Source organism: Prunus mume, linkage group LG2 (genome assembly GCF_029339155.1).
Source record: "Prunus mume cultivar Tortuosa linkage group LG2, ASM2933915v1, whole genome shotgun sequence".
Taxonomy (NCBI): Eukaryota; Viridiplantae; Streptophyta; class Magnoliopsida; order Rosales; family Rosaceae; genus Prunus; species Prunus mume.
The window spans coordinates 34,229,096-34,249,587 of NC_142699.1; the positions used below are offsets into that span (position 1 = coordinate 34,229,096).

General features: G+C 37.0%; 2 protein-coding genes across 4 annotated transcripts; one reads left to right on the top strand and one right to left on the bottom strand.

Moving 5' to 3' along the window:
- Window positions 1–2,553: 2,553 nt before the first annotated feature.
- On the bottom strand, window positions 2,554–6,495 carry LOC103323265 (uncharacterized). 3 transcript variants are annotated; one of them, XM_008225251.3, is made up of 6 exons: window positions 6,239–6,495; window positions 5,057–5,438; window positions 4,224–4,420; window positions 3,984–4,125; window positions 3,665–3,824; window positions 2,554–2,955 (listed from the first exon to the last, which is right to left on the bottom strand). In XM_008225251.3, the coding sequence occupies exons 1-6, from the start codon at window positions 6,307–6,309 to the stop codon at window positions 2,930–2,932; spliced, it is 978 nt and encodes a 325-aa protein (XP_008223473.2). In that variant the 5' UTR covers window positions 6,310–6,495; the 3' UTR covers window positions 2,554–2,929. The 3 variants fall into 3 exon arrangements, with proteins under 3 accessions (XP_008223473.2, XP_088900852.1, XP_088900853.1); XM_089044726.1 differs by lacking the exon at window positions 2,554–2,955 and adding an exon at window positions 3,380–3,569; XM_089044727.1 differs by lacking the exon at window positions 2,554–2,955 and adding an exon at window positions 3,380–3,589.
- Window positions 6,496–13,819: 7,324 nt separating this feature from the next.
- LOC103323244 (DEAD box RNA helicase family protein) lies at window positions 13,820–20,251 on the top strand. Its single transcript, XM_008225230.3, is given in 9 exon segments — window positions 13,820–13,978; window positions 14,488–15,256; window positions 15,258–15,662; window positions 15,776–16,000; window positions 16,197–16,265; window positions 16,782–17,051; window positions 17,151–17,501; window positions 18,249–18,526; window positions 18,687–20,251. Coding segments are annotated over 8 exon segments (3,408 nt in total). The 5' UTR covers window positions 13,820–13,978; window positions 14,488–14,500; the 3' UTR covers window positions 19,741–20,251.
- Window positions 20,252–20,492: the final 241 nt, after the last annotated feature.

Consider the following 20,492-nt stretch of genomic DNA (forward strand, 5'->3'; position numbering starts at 1 on the left):
CTATTTCCTTTATAAAAAAAAATTAAAAACCACGGATAGCCGCACGGCTATATTATTTAATAAAGAAAATTAAGATAAAAGGACCCTTCCGGGTTGCATAAGTTTATACTTTATTGATATTAATTTGGTATAGTCTCGCGGCTATACGAATAAAACACATACATGTTATATTTCTGTAAAAAATTTGGCAAATTACAAGTTAAAAGTTCGGCCACTATATAATATTTTAATATATATTATTTGTATTCAATAATATGTGTATAATGTGTGTATTATTGAACATTTTGTGAAAAATAGGAGTATTAAATATGAAAAATAAGTACGTACATATTCAATTAGAGTATTGTAAGTTTGATTTTTTAAAATTAGGAAAAAAATCGAGTATAGCCGGACAGCTGTACTATTTATTTTTTTTAAAATAAGGAAAAAAACTATTTCTTTAAAGAAAATTAGAAAACCCAAGTATAACCGACTGGCTATCCTATTTCTATAAAAATAATTTAAAAAAACAAAGTATAGCCACGCGGGAATACTACTTAATTAAAAAAAAGATAAAAGGACCATCTTAGTTGCGTTACTTTATACTTTATAAATATTAATTTGGTATAGGAGGCGGATATATGAATAAGATACGTACATGTTTTATTTCTAAAAAAATTTGGCAAATTACAAGTTAAAAGTTCGGCCACTATATATTATTTGTATACAATAATATGTTTATAATATGTAAGTTTTGTGTGTATTATTGAACATTCTGTAAAAAAATACGTGTATTAAATATGAAAAATATGTACCTACATGTTCAATACAAGTATTGTATGCTTGCTTTTTTTTAAATTAGGACAAAACTGAGTATAGCCGCTCGGCTGAACTATTTTAATTAAAAAAAACAGAGTATAGCCGGACGGTTGTACTATTTATTGTTTAAAAAAATTAGGAAAAACCCGCTTATAGCCGACCGGCTATAGTATTTCTTTATAATAAAAATTTAGAAAAACCGAGTATAGCCAAACGGCTATAGTATTTCTTTAAAAAAATAAAGAAACAAAGACCCTCCTAGTTGCATTAGTTTATACTTTATAGATATTAATTTGGGATAGCCACACGGCTCTACGAATAAAATACGTACATGTTTTATTCGGCAAAATTTTGGCAAATTACAAGTTAAAAGTTCAGCCATCATATAATATTTTAATATATATTATTTGTAGTCAATTATATGGGTATATTACGTGAATTTTGTGTCTATTATTGAACATTTTGTAAAAAAAATACTTGTATTAAATATGAAAAATATATACGTGCATGTTCAATGCGTTTGCTTTTTAAAAAATTAAGAAAAAACCTCGTATAGCCAACCAGTTGTACTATTTTGAAAGACAGGGTATAGCCGCACGCCGTACTATTTTGAAAAACAGCATATCACCGGACGGCTATGTTATTGCTTTAAAAAACTGAAAACCCGAGTACAGCCGCGGCTATACGATTTGCTTTTTAAAAAATTTAAAAAACAGAGTATAGCCATTTAATTTTTTTTTTAAAAAGGTCTCCTAGTTGGATTAGTTTATACTTTATAGATATTAATTTGGTATAGACGCACAACTATACAAATACTAAAATTTTGGCAAATTACAAGTTAAAAGTTCGGCCACTATATAATATTTTAATGTATATTATTTGTAATAAAAAAATATGTGTATATTACGTGAATTTTGTGTGTATTATTGAACATTTTGAAAAAATATAGGTATTAAATATGAAAAATATGTACGTACATGTTCAATACAAGTATTGTACATTTGCTTTTTGAAAAAATTAGGGAAAAACCGTGTATAGCCGTACGGCTGTACTATTTTTTAAAAAGTTAAAACCAGAGTATAGCCGCACGGCCGTACTATTTCTTTTTAAAAAAAATTAGGGAAAACGGAGTATAGCCGCCCGGCTATACGTGTCTTGATAACAAAAATTTTAAAACCGAGTATACGAGTATAGCCCGTCTGCTATACTATTTAATAAAAAAAATTAAGATAAAAGAACCCTCCTAGTTGCATTAGTTTATACTTTATATATATTAATTTGGTATAGCCGCACGCATGGGTATACGAATAAAATACGTACATGTTTTATTTATGCAAAATTTTGACAAATTTCAAGTTTAAAGTTCTGTCACTATATAATATTTTAATATATATTATTTGTATTCAATAATGTGTATAATATGTGAATTTTGTGTGTATTATTGAACATTTTTTGTATTAAATATGAAAAATACATACCTACATGTTCAATACGAGTATTGTACGTTTGCTTTTTAAAAAAATTAGGGACAGGTATAGCCGCGCGGCTACACTATTTCTTTTATTATGAATTCTCTTCCGAAAATTAGAATATTCCGAGTATAGAACATAAATGAGGTAGTGTCTGTTGTGAAGGATCTGAGGGGAAGAAGACCGGGGCAGATATGTGGTCACAGAGCCAGAGGCAATATGGGTTTACAAATATACTTCAGAAGTTTTGTGCCTCTGGTCCGTATAGAGGTAGTGGCATGAGTAGTTTTAAAGCACAAGACAAGACTGTCATTCCAATGTAATTGAATTGACAGAAAATTCAAACCCGAAAAACTCTAATTGAGTTGGCAGAACATAAAATCCAAAATCCAACTCAAATTCATACAGTTGATAAACAAACTACGAAAAACGGGCATACATATTTACAGAGCTAAAGGGCAAAAGGAAACCCAGCCTTCCCATTCAAATATAACAGGGAAGGAAACAACATGAGAAGGAATCTCTTCGAAAAAAGGCTTCCTATTGTAAATAGGCCAACTCTGTCTGTCCCCAAAAAAAGAGAGGAAGAACCTAGAATCAATCTCCTCTTACTCCAGGAAACAAACGTTACAGCAAAGTTGCACCTTTTCCATCTCAAGATTTCATTCTCGCCTTACAGATAATCTCTCTGATAAATTGGTGACCACAATAGAAAACACAGTAATTAGTTGGCCCCGTTTAATGACAAGCATAGATTCTGTACAGAACCAATATACCAAGACAAATGACCACACATCAAAGAATGCTATTGATGTATCTTTGTAAGTAAAAAGAAAAAAAAAAGGGAAAAGCAACCATTCATCTAGAAATCATAGGAAAGGTAATTCTGAACTCTTCGTAAGGGAAACAGATGTGTCTTGGGCCAATATCAGAGAAACAGTTTTGGTGAATCAAGTGGTTTATTCATACCACCTCAATTGGTTTTCCTTATGTTATTATCATTAATAGGTGTCACTTCCAAATAATTCTCTACTACTTTGTTTTTAATTTTTCCTTTTCCAATTGCTACTCTGCCAAATAAAGAATAGCTTCGTAATGAGAATGTGTAAAACTTTTATTTCAAGCTCTCTAATGCCCTTTTATTACATAAGATACCACTAGCTCATCGTTGATCTTTTAAAATGTACCATATTCATAAAGGTAATAACATAAAATTTGAAGTTTGCCTCAAAGTCATGAACTAAGAAACTACTGCAGATGACAGCTAAAAGGCAAGTTGCATATCCATGTTGATGAAGTGTCCTAATGAGAGAACAAAATCCCTAATTTCATCAGCCATGGTCAGACTTTCAATTTGCAAGCATTAAAAAATAAAATTAATTTGGAAGCTAACTTACTTATTATTTCATAAGTAACGATCATTGTAGTTCCATAGAGTGACATATTTAAGAACCGTGGACCAAATCCTCTATAAAAGCCCCGCCATCCATCCTCTTTAAGGAGTGCTTTTGCCGTCTTCAATACTGATGGTCGTCCAACACCATAATTATCCATGACCTTCAAGTAACATATCAAAGAATTAGCCAAATGACCTTTTTTTTTTAAAGCACATAACTTATTTCTTATTTAAGACTGTAGAAATGTAATAGAAACAATGGCTGCAGAGATGGAACAGAAACGGACGTTTATAAAATTTACAGTTTTGCACTAAACTACCTGAAGTCGTGTCTTGACTGTGTCAATGGGAGTAGTTATAAAGGAGGAACAAGCACCTGCCATCATGCCTGCTGCAGCCTGAACTGTCACCATCTCCATATGAGATGGTTTCTTCTCTGCATCATCAGTATAGCCCAAGCTCCTACAATAACAAAAAGGAAGTCTGATAATTAGACAACAGATTAGGCTGAAGTTTTGGAACTGCTAGAATAAAATTGACCAGCATTAAATTATGTACACCTCCAGATGATGTGCTGGGCAGAACCATAGGCACCCCACCAAAGTGCAGATGCTGGAGACTGGGTCACAGCTGTTAATCCAAAGCCTCTATATAAACCACGAAGACCTTCAGCCTTTATCACTTTATGTATGACATCAAATGGTCTGTTGCAGGATGTGGTCCCAGGAAGTCCTTGAACCATTAGTCTCTGGCAAATCTGAATATGCACAAGTATAGTATAGTGCAGATAGCATAACAACAGGTACATTCAGCACAAAATATTGAAAAACAGAACTGCTTTATCAGCATTAATGAAAAGCCAAAACAATAATGAGTACAAATACAATGATTGCATGGTAAAATCTCAAAGCTCATATTGAACTGAACCCCAGCATCAAAGATCACAAGTTTTCTACTCTTATCCTACATACACAACTGTTACTTAAAATGTTTTGTGTTTCGATCAGCATACAAAATTAGGTAAAATGTAAGAGTCTTTTGAGCCTGTTAAGCCATAAAGCATTAAGGAAACTGAAGGTTTCATGTGCTAAGTAAAATATTGTACAGTGGAAGTGGTGTATACGGCAAACCTACTATCATAAGGAAGCAAAAGTTGTTGGTTTTGGGGACAGATACTCATCTCTTAGCAGGATATTAGAGTTGAAGATAAAGAGTTATGCAGTTTCATGACAGCATCTCCAGGACATTTGTTTTAAAGCCAGTAAAAGCTATGCGAACATAACCTGAAAACAGGCTATTTCATTTTCTTATGTATTCCAGTACACCATTTCTTGTCTTGGTTAATAAACAAAAACATATATAATAGGAAGTGAGAACGAAAGGGTTTACCTACCACATCCAAGGGGACATAGTATACACAAGAAACTAAATTTGAGAACATGCCCGCCACTGCATTTGCAATTCCAATACGCGTAGCCTCAGGCATGTCTAGATCTTCAGTGTATTTCAACATTATATCTTTTGATACTTCAAGTGATGTCAAAGCCAAGACCCTACCAGGCAACGATCCAATGGCAGAAGTGCCAAAACCTCTGAATATGCCAGGGATGCCATCACTCTTTAATATATGTCTAAACACTGATATTCCACCCATGTGAGAGAATCCAGAACCAGCTACCTGCATTCTAGTCTTTACAACTGATGTTGGATGTAGTAAGGCTGACTGCGCTGTGAAGAGAATAGCCCCAATAATATGAAACCTTGTCTTGTCCAACCTACATTGAGGTGAATAAATTTTAAAAGAGGGTCAGTTCTTCTAATCCATATTAAAATATCATTGTAACATACCCTCATTTATCCATTGGGGAAAAGAAACATATTTAGAAAATGACTGTGGACCGTGGTTGTGTTCGGTTCTCTTTTTCCAAGAAGAAAAGAGAGGGGTTTTGGGGTGTTTTGTTTTAAGTACGATAAGGATCCTACCTAAGTTCATTGTCATTTCCATAGGCTTACTGCTCAGAATGCAAAGAATTACAGATAGAAAAATCAAACCTCAGCACGAACCAAACAAAGGAGAAAAAAAAAACTTCATACGTTCATACGAAGTGACTTATTTTACCACCGAAACAGTTTATAGACAATACGTAAATCAGAAGAGCTGGCCAGCCACAGCAGCTTTGAATCCAGCCATCTAGACTGAAATTTGTTCTTAAATATGCAATAAACTGACATAAAAATGAGTAATGCAACTTGCCCAAAATCAGTATGATGATTAATCAGGACTAACATAAACTGTTTAACATTCCAATATAATTTCAACTCAACAATGGTTCTCATTGACAATCAGCTAAACTTTGTACATTACAAGAGGACATTACACACGTAAATACACAGAGCTGTTAACCCAGTAAGACCCAGTTAAAAAGAAACCATAAAGAAAAGGGCATAGTGTTCCAAATTCTGCCTAAAATAATCATATCATTTTAAAGCATGGAAAGAAATGAAAACAGAGTGGTGAAAATGAAATGGGGAACCAAAACAAAGAAAAAGGCAAAAGAGAGGAATGGAATGAAACCTGTCCCAGTTGATGTCAGTGTCAGCAAGAGCCAACTCTGGCACGGTCACAGCCTCAGTTTCCACCGCCATGTTTTCTTCTTTCCTCCAATCTTTTCTAGTTTTTTCTTTTCTTTTCCACACACTGTTTTTCAAGTTTCAAGTTTGAAGAGAAGGTTTTGGTTACAAATTTATCAATGAAAGTTGTGTTTTGAGAAATGGAATTCCCAGCTAAGTTCATGTGCTTAAACCGCCTTCCTGCTGCTCTCCATTTCAATTTCTGGGTCCTTCTCCAAAATACATTTACTATACGCTTCTTCTTATGGGCTTTTTTTTTGCCTTGATCAAGATGGGCTTTCTCATTTCAGCCCAAACATTATTTAGTATCGGAGGCTCCATTAATGAAATCCATTGAAGCCCGCGTGAAGTATGTGACCAACTCAATAACAGGTGACTTTGATCCACGTGCTTGTTATTGGATTTTACCATCCTTGTTTGTTGATTGAATTCCCTATAATAATAAAAACTTGTGAGTTGCAAATTTTAAAAATACAAATATATCATTTTGTAGAAATATGTATAATAAAAAAACACTACGTTATAAATCAAATTTGAAGTGTCCAGGGACAGACCTATGGTATGTACAACCTGGGCTATAGCCAGACGGACCTAGGATTTGAAAATAGAATGGGCTAAATTTATCTTACATACAAACTTAGAAAACTTGACGGTGCAAGTGAATTTCGTTGAAGTATGAATTTTAAGGTCAATTAGCAATTACATGATAAACTTCTCCATGAAAAGAAAAGAATTGAAAGCATTTATAATCCATTACAAAAGAAGAAGAAAAAAAAAACTGAACCATTTTAATTCATCCAAGCCAACTCGGAAAATAAAAATGAGAAAAAGTAGCCAAAATTTTAAGAAAAAAAAATGAATTGACGTTTTATTTTCACTAGAAAAGGTAAAGGTTTTTTTTTTTGACAAAAAAAAAAAGAAAACGTAAAGGATGTCCTCTACGAATGTGTGTTTTATGAAAAAGGGCAAGTAATAAATATTAATTAACTATATAAAATTAAAATAAAAAGATTTCTATGGGTGGGATGGGGTGTGTGGAGGTGTGCTTTGGTGAGCTGAGTATTAATATTGAACTATAAAATATCAAGTCGCCTGACTATAGCCTATGTTAGCATGGGCGTAGGTTCGTCCCTGGCTATAGCCTGTGAGTTTTTCTTTTCGTATAGTTAGTGTTAATGTTAACTGTTAAGCATATATGATGAAAACGGAGATAAGCCCAATCCAAGCGCCGCCACAACCATCGACCACCCAACCCAAGCGCCATCTACAACCACCGACCACCCAAGCACCTGCAATCAATCCAAACCCTTATAGTCACATCTACAAGTAGTAACCCAAATCTAGCATCGCCATCAGTTCCTGTCAATTTTGGCCAGCACCCAGAGCCGGTCCTGGGTTTTCTAAGGCCCAGGGCAAATTTCTAGAGAGTGCCCTTTTAGATAAATTTAAAACTAAAATTACAATTTTTTTTAATCAACAAATTAATTTTATTAGGTAACATTTTTTAATTTTTATAAAAACACGAACAATAACAATAAAACTAATGAACAAAGAATAATAAAATTTAGATTTTGAGCTTTTTTTTCTTCAACTTGAAACTTCAAATTTCCAATTGTGAAGAACAAGAATCTATGTTGAGTTTTTTTGCTAAATCAAATAAAAAGAAAAATAAGTTAACAACGATGTCTCTTACAAAAATCATGTTAAACATCTATTTATGAAAAAGAATGACACAAAGAAAAGACCTTCAAATTGCTAAAGCTTCCAATGCGTGTTGCTGCCACTGCTAGGTCTATTTTTTTGGTTAAGATAAGAACGTTTGTTTGGTTTTTTTGGTTAAGAACTCTTTGTTTCCATATGTTTAGTTTCATTAATTTTTGTTTTTTGAAATATTATATTATATAATTTATATTTAGTTTCCTAGAGAATCTCAAAGAGGTTTGTGCTGCCAGCATGCCATGATTAATGATTACGTCTACTTCCTTCTAGGACGCAAACGGTTTTGGGTATTAATTTATTTATATAAAATATAAATATATAGGCTAAAAAACCATATTTTTGTGCCCCCCATAGTTTTGGGCCCTGGGCTGTGGCTCTGCGACCACCAATTGAAGACAACGACTTCGCAGCTTGAACTATGGGATGTGGACGCCGGCGACTGTGAGACGACGACAATTGCACAAGCAGAGCGACAAAAATTCGAAATTAAAAAAAAAAAAACTAAGAGACAAATTTTTGGAAGAAAAAAAAAAGAAAGAGAAAAATAGATTGAGAAGAAGAGGTAAAGGTGAGAGGATGGATAAAAAGAAGCAAGCCATGGGAGGAAGAAGAAAAGAATGAGATGCAAGAGAGAGAAGAAAAATCTAATAAATAATAAATTCACTTTAATAATCTGTTTTTAATAAATTAAAAAAATCAAAAAAATTGAAAAATATAGTCCTAGTCCAAGCATACACTAAATGCAGTACACGTGTTATCTAGCTTAGGCCAAGCCAAGTCAATCCAAGATAGTCTTTGATCCATAATCCATGCCAATACAGTCTTTTGTAACAAATGAGCCCTAAAGTTTAGCCAAGTCTAAAATCTAACAGTTTAATAAGGTAAATCTAGCACACCCCATTTTAGTAAGGTATGATGATTTTTGAAATCGCAAACCGACTGCTTTTTGTGGTTTAAAACCACAAATTTTCAAGCATTCACAAAAATATAAATTCACAACCTAAATAAATAAATTCACAACCTCAACTTCTCAAGCATATATAAATTCACAATCTCCTCAACTTCTCAAGCATTCATAACCTAAAGAAAATTAAAGTTACAATTCCAAGCATTCCAATTAAAGTTAAACTTCTCAAGCATTCCAATTCCAAATCCTTTAAAGTTACAAACCAAAAGGAAAATACAAAGCAAAATGAATTAAAGTTACAACTAAAAGGAAAAATCCAATTCAAACTTAATTAACGTTACAAACTGAAAGAAAAATGCAATGCACCAATGTTACAAACTAAAGTTACAAACTCAAGTGTTGGTGGTGAGTGGATTTGAAGAACCTCGTTGTGTTGTTTGAGCACCAATGTTATCTACTAATAAAACAACATAGTTTAGTACATTTTATTATAAGAAGAATCAAATAAAACAACATAGATTGGCTATACTTTGCGGTTTGCAGTAACCGCAAGTTTTGAAAATCAAATACCGCAAATGCAGTTCGATTCTTCATACCGCAAATGTGGTTCGGTTCTTCATACCGCAAATGCGGTTCGGTTCTATCACGATCGTGGTTTCATTGCGGTTAATAGTCGGTTGGTTTTTATGGTTTTTCAGTTTTTTGGTCTAAAATGCCACCCCTACCTAGAAGTGTCAACACTTTTAACCATGTAAGTTGAATAAATAAAGGACATAATATATAAATTGCAAATTTGTAATCCTAATTCATTTATACATGGCTTCATTAACCCTCATGTGCCTTGCCAAATGAGCGCTTATAAGAACATAAGTTAGAACAAATATAACTCCACTAATCCTCATGCGCCTAGCCAAATGAACGCTTATATCATTAAGATCCTAAAAATAAGTACATATGTTATAACATAAGTATATTAATAACATCACATTACATCCACAATGGGAATTTTTCTTACTTGAAAGTATGTAGTAAAAATGAGTGGATTTGTGAAGCGTTATTCATCTCTCGAGGAAAAAAAAAATCTATAAGGTGAGAAAAGTTTCAACCACTGCCTTCCTTGGGTCGATGCCCTCCACCCCTCTTCTCCTCTATTTCACCCCCTTCCCTCCACCCTTCTACTCCTCGCCCATTACCTACAAACCCTCCCCATCTCTCCTCTCCTCGCTTCCTCTCTTCTTTTATCATCTCATCTTCTCCTATTTTCCACTCCTCAATGTTTTTACAAGCTTATGGCTAGATTTTGGTGCTTGCTTGGGCTTATTGTCTAAGTTTATTGGTTGCTTAGATGTTTTGGGGACGATGTGGTGACAAATCAGTTTATTTATTTAATTTATTTTTGTTTGTTGCAATTTTTGAGTTGTAATAAGTGCATCAACACTTTTTGAGTTTGTTGTATACTTGTAGGTTTTTACTTATGATAGTTTAAATCTTGTAGTTGTAGTTTTGCATGCTCATACATTTTTTGGTTTTTCTAGGCTTATGTCTTTAATGTCATAATTTCTTGTAGCCATATGTGCCTATGAGCGGAGGTTGTGCACTTGTTGTTGCGAGTAATGGCGTACCCATGAATTTTTATAGGAGTAGGCTAAAATAATTTTTTTTACACGAGATATATTATATAACCCTTTTTTCTCTTGAAACAAAAATGTAAATGAAATTTTATAAATCAAGCAAGGCCACATTACGAACAAATATAACACAAAGAAGTACAAAATATAAATAAATACCAAATCAAACACATTGTTCAACCACTTGAGGTCCGAGTTGAGTAAGGTCCTCAGGAATTGAAGTATCAACATTAGATGCAAAAAGTGTATCATTGTTATCGTTACCACTTTTTTTGAAGAATGAATAAATAGTTTTTCCTCTCTTTGCCGGTTTATTATTGCATGGGTCTTTTTATTCCAGCAGCCTGACGAATGGACTTGGGCTGAAAAAAGCAGTTGAATTACCCCCTAAGTCTGAGTTCAGAAATCAAGCCCCAAGGATGCTTCGAAAGGATAGTAGGGCCTTAGAAAATACCTTGGTTACCTTCACCAACAAAAATAATGGCTGCTTGCAGATAGATTCTTAGTGGTTACAAATGAATTCTTAGCTTGACATGAGAAGCTTGTGGCATGGGAGCAAAACCATCGTGAGTTTAGCATAAACAGAGAGAGAGTTGTGAGTTCTTATGAAAAACAGGGGTCCTAAAGAAATGGGGAAGAGATTCTAATAGGGTTTGTTGAAGTGGGAGAGAGATGGGAGAAATAATGGGTGTGTTGAGTAGTTTCCGGCAGCTTGATGAAAAATCTGTCAAGCTCTGGAGTGTTTTAACATAAGAGAAAATGGGAGGAGATGGATGAATAGAGCTCAAAATTGTAGAGGCTTCAGGGAGGGGAGATACAGCTTTCTCCCCAGATGTGTGTTGCTTAGGATAAAGAAGAGGGAGATAGAGGATGAGGCACTTGGGCTTGATGTTTCAAACAATTAGAGAATAAGCTTGCTCGACTGATTTGGGTTGAGTTTAATGGGTAGGAGGTACCTCCTTTTATAGTCGTTGGAAGCTCCTCCTTCCCAAGAAACCCTAATAGGTTCTCTCCAATTTTGCCAAGTCTCCCCTTTCATTTCTCTTCTCTCCCTTCGATCTATCCCATTTTGTGAAATTGTCCCCTGCCCAATCGCACCAAAAACATGGTTTTGGGAGCTTTAGGCTAATCAGTGGTGATGTCTTATTTTTTGGCTATCATTTCTCCTTCTTTCCTTCTCTATTTCATGGCAAGATCTAGTAAAGGAATGAGATAGATAACTTTGGCTGGTCTGAAGGATGCCTTTTCTCCTGCGTGCGTCAATATCCTCTGGTTTCTTAAAGGATCTGCCTTGAGGTTTGTTTTTGCCCATGTGCTGGAGCCTCCCAGCAGCTTATAGACATAGACATTTTGGCTTTTCATCTTGGTTCATGTTTCCAGCTAAGCGCTGGAGACTACATATATTTTTCTTGGCTTGCTTGGGCCTTGCTAAAGTGATGAGTTGGCCCATTAAGGATATGGGCTAATTTCCTTAAGTGATGGGCTAATTTTCTAGGGTATTTGGGCTTTTTCCTCTCTTTTATGCTTACCCACATATTTGAGCTCAAGAAATGAGCTTGAGTTTTGGGGCTCCCAAGTAGCTCAAAACTTCCATTTCTCGGCTCATCAATGGGCCTCATGAAAGCTCGTTACCATCCATACCACAACCCACTCAAGCAAGCCCCGGGCATTTGCGTGGCTTGAGGCCCACTTAAGCTTGTAGCGTGGCTAGGTGTGAAATAATAATTTCCTGCTTTGCATGGCATATCAATCAGCGTGCTTTAATTTTATCGTCCTTGAATAGGGGCATAATGCTTGACGGGGTAATTAGCATGGGCTTGTATAGCAAGTGCCTTTTATAGGCTCATTTTAATTCTTAGCGTGATGGATTGCATATTTATTTGGCATGGAACGTGGTTGTTGCTCGTGCAAGCGCGCATTACAAATTTCGCGTGCTCCGAACCGGGTCTTTACTTAATAAGGTGTTGCACTGGCCCATGAATTTATTTGGGCCTAACCCTGGATTTTTGGGCCTCAACAATTATCATCATGTAACATGATATCCTAACAAGAAATATTAGACACCAAAAATCATATATACTAATTAATAACTTGAGTTGCAAAAGTAAAACATATATCAATAATCCCCAAAAAATGTTCACCCAAACCCTAAATCATAAAAACTCAACAACAACAATTAAAATTGGAAATTGAATATAAAACAAAGAGAAAAACTTATCAAGATTGAAGAACCCACTAAAGATAGGTTGATACAAATTTTTAGAGGGGGATAGCTATTTCTTCTAGGCTCTCAAAGTTCAAATAGGACGTCTTGGGTGGATAGAAGAAAAATTATGATGTCTGCTTCTAGTCAAATTTATATAGGTTATGGATTGCATGTTTACAATTTCTTATATGCTTCAAGAATGAGCTTATTTCTACATAAAGGGCTGGGCTTATTTTAAATAGACTACAAAAAAAATTCAGCATTAGGCTGGAGCCTACTCCAGCCCAAGTGTAAATATGTCTGTGGTTGCGAGTAGATTCCTCCATATTTGAATTAACCATTTGTGGTTATTGTGTTTCCGTATTTATAGTAACTATTATCTCGTTATTTGTATTTGTATTGGCATCTATGACTTACCGCGTTTAGACTTCAATTATAAATGCAATTTATCACATTTCTAAAATAAATTTTTTTATATCTTTGTTTATTCTAGAATTAAAAAAGATAATGAGTAGTTGTGTTCTATAAAAATAGGACTCATTATCTAATTTTGTTTTTAATTTTAATATTTTTAATATGAAAAGTGTGAATTTTTACCATATTATCAATATTTAATTAATAATTTTCATTATTAATATTTACATTAACTAATGACATTTTCTAGTATTTTAGCAATTCCATCCAAATTTTGGGAAAAAAAGAAAAAGAAGACAATATTTTTGAAGAGAACTATAATTTCATTAATTGTTTTATAACTATAATTTCCTATATTTCAATCAGGATTGCTCCGACCAAAAACAAATCAGTATCAGAGATCAATCACATCCGTCAAATATCAGTGTCTCACACCACGCACAGAATCCACTTCTTCTGTTTCTAGCAGGCCCATAGGTCACCCCCCAATAAAATACATCTGTCCACAGGCAATTAGACATTGGAAGAGGGTTTACCGTCGTTTCTGGACTGTCGATGCAGGCGATAGTTCCCCACCATAACCCTACAACGAAATTCCATGCCCCTTCCTCACAACTCATATTAGCTTTTTCCCGGAAAATTTTTCTTTTTGTTTTTCGGGAATCTCTTCCTTTCTTAGTTTCTAGTCCCAGCCACAGAGGACAAGAAGCAAAACGTTTAGGGTTTTACATTGCGTTTTCACATCGCTCTCGGATTGATTTATATACAGAGAAATTAAGTTTTTCGAAGTTATTCAACATCTTCGACGGGGTACGTGAACTTTTTAGGGTTTTCTGATTCGCAATCAACTGCTTTATTTTACTCCGTTTTCAATTATCGGTCTTTGAATTTTCACCTCGTTTGAGTATGCTCTGTCGTTCAACGTTTAGGATGATATTTTGTTATTTGAAAAATTATTCTGGGGTTTATTTTGGTTATGATGCTTGTTTGTTGGTTTTTGAGGAGTGAGAAACTGTTCTTAAAGTAATAACAAGAATTAAATCTCTGAACATGGTATATTTTGGGTCACTGAGACATACTTTCACTTAATTTATATTACCTTAGCTTAGTAATTTCAGAAGACTGAACAATTATTTTGCTTCTCGTTGGAGAGAGTGAGCTGTGGGATAATCTAAGGTGTTCCCAACCCCTGGGTGATTGGTTGTCTTAGTGTTTTTTTTTCATCTGATTAATTCGTGGAATTTGTCAAGTGATAGATTGTATGAGGTTTAGAGCTTGCAATGTCAATGTTCTGATGGAATGGTTTGATGTGATTGTAGATCAGTATTAGGCATGGCAACAGCAGAGCCAGCCGGTCCACGATATGCGCCAGATGATCCTACACTTCCAAATCCTTGGAAGGGTTTGATTGATGGTAGCACGGGTTTGTTATACTACTGGAACCCTGAAACCAACATTACCCAGTATGAAAAGCCAGCTTCTTTGCCTCCACCTTTGCCACCCGGCCCACCACCTGCTACTACCACACCAAAGCTGGCTGCAACTCCCGTTCCTCATTCAATGCCACCAAATGGAGTGGTGTCTCAGGATGGCCCGCAGATAACACAAGCTCCACAACAGCAGGGAACGCAAGTGGGCCAATTTTCTCAACAGCATGGACATCTAATGACACAACAGATGAATCCCCTTGTGACATCATTTGCTCAACAGCAGGTGGCTCAAGCTGGACAACAACAGGGTTCACAATTGGGACAGGCCATGCAAAAGCATGGGCAAATGATGCAGCATCCAAGTCAGCAAATGCCCCAGGCACAAGTGCATCAAGGGCAGCAAATGCCTCAGCAACTGGGGCAGCAAACACCACAGAGTCAAGGTTCACAAATGGCTCAGGTACAAGTGCACCAATTTGCACATCAGCAACTGCATTATACGCCTTATCAGCAAAGCATTCCTCCCCAAGGACAGCAAAGTTCACAGCAGCAGACTCTGCATAGCGCACAAGGGCAACCACTGGCAAATCAACAAGAATATAAAGCCACATTCCACCAGAGGGAGGACGATGATTTTCAACAAAGAAATCAAGTTGGCTTTTTCTCCATCCCGGTTTCAACCAGCAGGTGCCTCATCTGTGCAGAATCTTCCTACTGGGACCAATTCCGTACAAATGCCACAGAGGGCTGTACATCTTGGTCAACCCCAACAATTTGGTGGCCCTTTGGGCAGCATGCAACATCCTTCGTCTTTTGGTCACCTGCAGCAACCAGGGGCTGATTTGGTTCACCATCAACATGGCTCTAGGTTCCAAAGTCAAATGGACCCCGCAATGATACATAGTCAGCAGTCTAATGCACCTCCTGTTGGATTAAGAATGGGTCATGAAAATAATTTCCACGGTAGAGGTGGGAATGACTATTACTTTAATAGTAATAATGAAGTGCCAACAGGTCCTCAGCAGCCCAAGCTTGCAGCTATTCCGGTGGCAAGAAGTCAGCAGGTATCTTTGAATTAATATAACGTTTCTTTTCTGTTTCTATGTATGCTGATTATATTTAATTTCAATGCTTGAATTTCAACTGATGTCTAATGATGTCATGCAACTTCTTTCAGGAGATGAGTATGAGTGGTGGCCCATTTCAAAATGCTACACCTGGTCATGCCAGTGCATTGAATACCATGGCAGGTCATTCTGTGCATAACTTGTACAGTCATGCAACAGGTGGTCCACCATTCCCAAATAATTCTCTGGTGAAGTCTCCTTATGTCGGATCTACAAGTGTTACTAGTCTCACACCTGTTGAAGTTTATCGTCAGCAACATGAAGTTACTGCAACGGTGTGTGTTTCTGCTTCCTTGGGTGTTGTTTTTGTGAATGTGGGAATGTCCAATGAATTTATTTTGAGCAGCATGTAATATGTATTCGAGGAGATGTACAAAATTGTATTGGCAACAATGTTGCTGCCCTTTTTGTTCTTTGCTAAGAAATGGTGCTCCATTATTGATGCTTTATGTTTGCATTTTAATTGCATAGGGTGACAATGTTCCTGCACCGTTCATGACATTTGAAGACACTGGTTTTCCTCCTGAGATATTGAGAGAGGTAATTTAATTGTGCCTAATTGTTTTTTCTTTTAATATGAAATAACCATTATGAGATCCATGCCATTCCATTTTTGTATTATTGTTTGTTTTCTACTTTTGAACTCATCAGTTCTCACTTGTCGCAGGTGCGATATCTGCTCCGGAGGAGGAGCATATGTCGTACGCTGCACTGCTATTGGCACACTTACACTTGCAACAACTATTCTGATTTTTGGAGGCTGCAAAATGAACTGTTGGAGCCTTTCTTGTGCATCTTCTAGAAGGGTGGTTGGCCCTTCATCCAAATCACACCTTATGTGACTGGGATTTCTTGCTTAATGGCTCCACCTCTTATGTCTTTATGCCCTCTTTTGTTGCCTCAAGTTGCTTCTGTAAGCAACCATATACCCATGGGCCTTTTTGTCATCTTACTATTCTATTAATAAACATATTATGATGTTTGGTTGTAGTCTATCCTCTCCATTAAACATTCTTAACTTTTTGCTGATTACTTAGACCTATGTTCTTGTTTCAGATTTATTCTGCTGGGTTCGCATCTCCCACACCAATCCAGGCACAAACATGGCCAATTGCTCTTCAAAGTAGGGATATAGTGGCAATTGCAAAAACTGGTTCTGGAAAAACTTTGGGCTATTTGATGCCTGCCTTCATTCTTCTTAGACAATCCCGTAATAATTCTCAGAATGGCCCAACAGTCTTGGTTTTGGCCCCAACACGGGAGCTTGCAACACAAATACAAGATGAGGTTTTGAAATTTGGGCGAGCTTCAAGGGTATCCTGCACGGTGGGTGCTCAGTGGTTGACTTTATTAAACGATGATTTCATTTTTGTAGTCCATTTGGTTTAAATTTTTTATTCACTATGATTGAATTTCATGATTCAGTGCTTGTATGGTGGAGCTCCAAAAGGCCCTCAGCTGAAAGAATTAGATCGTGGAGCAGATATAGTTGTTGCAACGCCCGGTCGACTGAATGACATACTGGAAATGAAGAAAATTGATTTTGGGCAAGTTTCTCTACTTGTACTTGATGAGGCGGATCGAATGCTTGACATGGGTTTTGAACCCCAAATCCGTAAAATTGTGAACGAAATACCGCCACGCAGACAAACTCTTATGTACACTGCAACATGGCCCAAAGAAGTAAGAAAAATAGCAGGTGATCTTCTTGTTAATCCTGTCCAGGTGAATATTGGCAGTGTTGATGAGCTTGAAGCCAACAAGTCTATTACACAGGTAATTTTTTAATTCTAATATTTTTTTCTTATTGTCTTCACAAGTGCAGTAAGGATGATGGAAGTATATGTAATTTAGGAGAAGTGCCAATACCATGAACTGAAGTTAGTTATTTTTTATGAATTGAAACTTTTGGGAATCATCTTTTCTTTTTATATTGTACATCTTTCAGAATAATGATAAAAGGTGAAAATTTAAAGCATGTGTCACGGTCCTCACTTTATCTGATATGGTCAATATTTGGAACATATGCCAAGTAGCAGCAAACTAGTTATTCCCTTGTCAATAATTTACTAGTACATGCATAGGTCATGGATGATAGGCTAGGACCGTTTAAATGCGGGTGTGATTATTCTTATCTCTAAGAGTCCCGTAATGAAACATTGGAGAAGGGATGAAGTTGTTGAATAATTATGATTTATAGAAGTATATTAGTTAATTTGGTCTGTTAATGTATACTAATGATGACCATAGTACGTACTAACTGAAATTGTCCTACCATTAATAGTTTCAGTGTTGATCTGAGTACTCGCATTATGCAAAGTAGTCTATCACACTTTATTCAAATGTTTAAGAATTTGCCACACTTCAATTCTGGCTGGGAAGCATTAGATTTCACAGAGGATAAATATATTCATTTGATCTGTTTGATGGTTGATCTCCTTTTTATGTGCATTTGACACACTGCTTTTTTAAAAGCACACATAGGATAGAATTTATTTCTACTATGAACTTGTGAATCTGCAGTATGTTGAAGTTGTCCCACAAATGGAGAAGCAGAGGCGCTTGGAGCAGATCCTTAGATCCCAGGAACGGGGTTCTAAGGTTATTGTTTTTTGTTCCACAAAGAGGTTGTGCGATCAGCTTGCACGTAGTATTGGACGCAACTTTGGGGCTGCTGCAATTCATGGGGACAAGTCTCAAGGTGAGAGAGACTGGGTTTTAAATCAGTTCCGAAGTGGAAAGTCTCCAATATTGGTTGCCACTGATGTTGCTGCCCGTGGGCTTGACATCAAAGATATAAGGTTAGATCATGCTTTTGCTTTTTTCCAATTTAACATGTTCAATTTATTAATGAAAAAGACTCATTGGGACAAAGATCAAGATTGAGCTTATAACTTAGTATCATCCAGGATCTCAGAATTGTTTCAGTGTACTTATCCGTTTGAGTTTCTCACGTTACAGGGTGGTGGTTAACTATGATTTCCCTACTGGGGTTGAAGATTATGTTCACCGGATTGGAAGAACTGGGAGGGCTGGGGCAACTGGGGTGTCGTACACCTTTTTCTCTGAGCAAGATTGGAAATATGCAGCTGATTTGATAAAAGTTCTGGAGGGAGCTAACCAGCAAGTGCCCCCGGAGGTGCGAGATATTGCTCTGCGTGGTGGGCCTGGTTTTGGGAGGGATAGGAGTGCGATGAGCCGTTTTGATTCTGGTGGGCCTGGGAATGGAGGTGGAGGCCGTTGGGATTCTGGTGGCCGTGGTGGCATGAGGGATGGAGGTTTTGGTGGTCGTGGTGGCATGAGGGATGGGGGTTTTGGTGGTCGTGGTGGTGACATGAGGGATGGCAACTTTGGAGGCCGCAGTGGCCCTAGAGATGGTGCAGTTGGTGGCCGCGGTGGGGGAAGCGATTTCTTTTCTGGTCGTGGAAACAGGGGACGGGGATTTGGTGGTCCTGGTGGTGGTAATGTTGGTTGGGGTAGAAATGACCGTGGCCCACAAGATAGGTACAACAGTGTGGATGGGCGTGGGCGAGGGGGACGTGGACGGGGACGATTTGATAACAGAATCGATTTTCCTGATAGGAGCAGAGGCAGAAGCTATAGCCGTAGCCCTGAAAGAGTTCGAACATGGGATATTAGCCGAAGCAGAAGCAGAAGCCGAAGCCGCAGCAGGAGTCGTAGAAGCCGAAGCTGGACCAGGAGTCGTAGTCGTAGTCGGAGCTGGTCACGTGGCCGCAGTCGCAGCCGCAGCCACAGCCGTAGCCGGAGTCGTAGTCGTAACCGTAGTCGAAGCCCCAGTTATGAGAGATATGAGAGGCCTCCACGTGTTTCGAAATTTGATGTCAAAGTTCCTGAATCTGTGGCTCCACCTAAATCAGGGATGTCTCCCATGTCCCCAGGCACAGAAGTCAATGCATCCCCAGACACGAAGCCTGTTGGGGAGCTGCCAGTGGCTGAGGAGACTGAGCTAATGCATAAACAGCAGCTGGAGGAGACCCTTGCGGTCACTCAGTGACTTAAACCTTGAAAAAGTTGTGGCACATATTTCTTTTGCAAGTCCTTGTGTGGTGGATTGGATTGGATTGATGTGGTTTTTGGTTATCCCAGTCTGTGAAGCTGGCTTCCTAGTGTGAGAATATTTGCAGTAGGTTGGGGTTGGGGGGCTGCTTGCTTTGGTTGAATTGGGTGACTGATGGGATCAATCAGAGACATGCTCACCTGGTCTACTGTTCTACTGCTCTACTGCTCTACTGCTTCTCGGGGTGGGTCGTCTTTTAGGACAATTTGGAGGGTAGTTCTGGACATTTGAATGTTTGGGTAGCGCTAGGAAAAAAATGCCTATTATTATTTTGGTCATGCAACGGTTCAATTTGAGTACTGCGAGCATATAAACTCGGATTATTGGTGTCATCTGTGAGAAACTGGGGAAGACCCTTCCCTGCATACTTACTTCCCTAGCTGCTTATTTTTTATTACAATTTGTCACGAATTCTCCTTATTTATTCAAAGAAACACTTCGATGTTTACTTCTCTCTCTCTCTCTCTCTCTCTCTCTCTCTCTCGGTTCTTCATCTTCAGGATTTTGTAGGTAGATGTAATGTGATGTGGTTACACTACTAACTGTGAATGAGGTTGAACCATAAAGCTACACAATTCTAACTCTTTCACCATTTTAGCAGATGTAGAATCAGTTAGCTATTTTGATCTAGTGGTATTTTCCTTATACAATGTTAGAAGACGTATCAAGTTCAATTTCGTTCCCCTGAA